General features: G+C 28.3%; 1 protein-coding gene across 1 annotated transcript in view; it reads left to right on the top strand.

Moving 5' to 3' along the window:
• Positions 1-419: 419 nt before the first annotated feature.
• Positions 420-1,207, top strand: part of LOC136091507 (N-acetylglucosamine-1-phosphodiester alpha-N-acetylglucosaminidase-like) — a 35,121-nt gene continuing 34,333 nt past the window's right edge. The window contains exon 1 of the mRNA XM_065819142.1: positions 420-1,207. This exon is cut by the window's right edge and continues 54 nt beyond it. Within this exon, the coding sequence (XP_065675214.1) occupies positions 441-1,207 (767 nt within the window). The 5' untranslated portion in view covers positions 420-440.

Raw genomic sequence — 1,207 nt, 5'->3', positions numbered from 1 at the left:
ATATTTTCTTTTCATGAGTTAACTACTAAAATATTTATACTTATAAATCTTTATACTTAAAACATTCCATAGTTAATGATACATTTTTTTTAATTATGTTGTTTAATTTGTATTACACATGATACAAAATTAAATCGTGCATAAACTTTTAAAATTAATAACAAAATGTTTTTTTCAGTATAGTTAATTGATTTGAGGTCTGTGAAAGCAAAAAGATTTAAAGCATTTTAAATTCTTGTAATTTAAAATTTTTAGTGCTTATTGGTTTGGAGTTGAACTGTATTTATTTTACTGTAAATCTACTTATTGGTTTGAGGTCTGGGGCTGAGATCATTTTATAGCAAGTTGGACTTTTTTTTATACTGCAAATTCACTTAACAGTCGATTTAATTTAAAAAAAAACTCTTTTTTTTATTGGTTTATTATGTTTTCTAATTTTAATGATTAAAGGTAATAACAAAAAAAAAAAAAAGCGTTTAATGCTGATTATGAGTAAAATAAACTTTGTTTTGTTAATAATGAGTTGTGTTTCATCGGAATCCATCTCAGATGATTTAGTACCATACATGAATGGTGGCCACCTTGATCAAATGCGTAATCATAGATATGTTAGAGACTGCCTGAAAACTCAGTATGGTGAATTGACATATGAATCAATAAAGCCTATTGAGATAGATTCAACTTTTATTACAAATTCTATTGCATATGAAACTGATCATTTGCAGTTTGGTCATAGAACTGTTATCAAGAATCCACTTAAAATGCTATCTGTTTTAGAGCCGTTGAAAAGTGGAGGCTGTAAAACAAATTCTCTAGCATATGTTCATGAATCTGCAAAGCAGCAGAACTGTCGCATAGCTATAAATGCAGGCTTTTTCAATCCATTTGAAACCAATAAAGATTATGGAAAATGTTATGGTAATATTATAAGTAATGGAAATCTTGTGCAGGATAATGGTGGAATACAAAATGCTAACTTTGGAATTCGATCAGATGGAACATTAGTAATAGGTTATCTACCTGAAAAAGAAGTAATTGACAAAAAAAATCCATTTCTTCAACTACTTAGTGGTGTTGGTTGGATTTTGAGAAATGGTTTAAGTTACCTAAATGAAAGTGAAAAAGCTGAATGCAGGGAGTCTGAAACCACTGGTACTTTAGATAATTTTTTTCATGTTAAGTCTGCTCGTACAATGATTGGTTATGA

The sequence above is a fragment of the Hydra vulgaris genome, chromosome 15, assembly GCF_038396675.1.
Source record: "Hydra vulgaris chromosome 15, alternate assembly HydraT2T_AEP".
Classification (NCBI taxonomy): domain Eukaryota; kingdom Metazoa; phylum Cnidaria; class Hydrozoa; order Anthoathecata; family Hydridae; genus Hydra; species Hydra vulgaris.
Note: the sequence above shows the minus strand (reverse complement) of the source record. Positions and strands in the feature narration are given on the sequence as shown.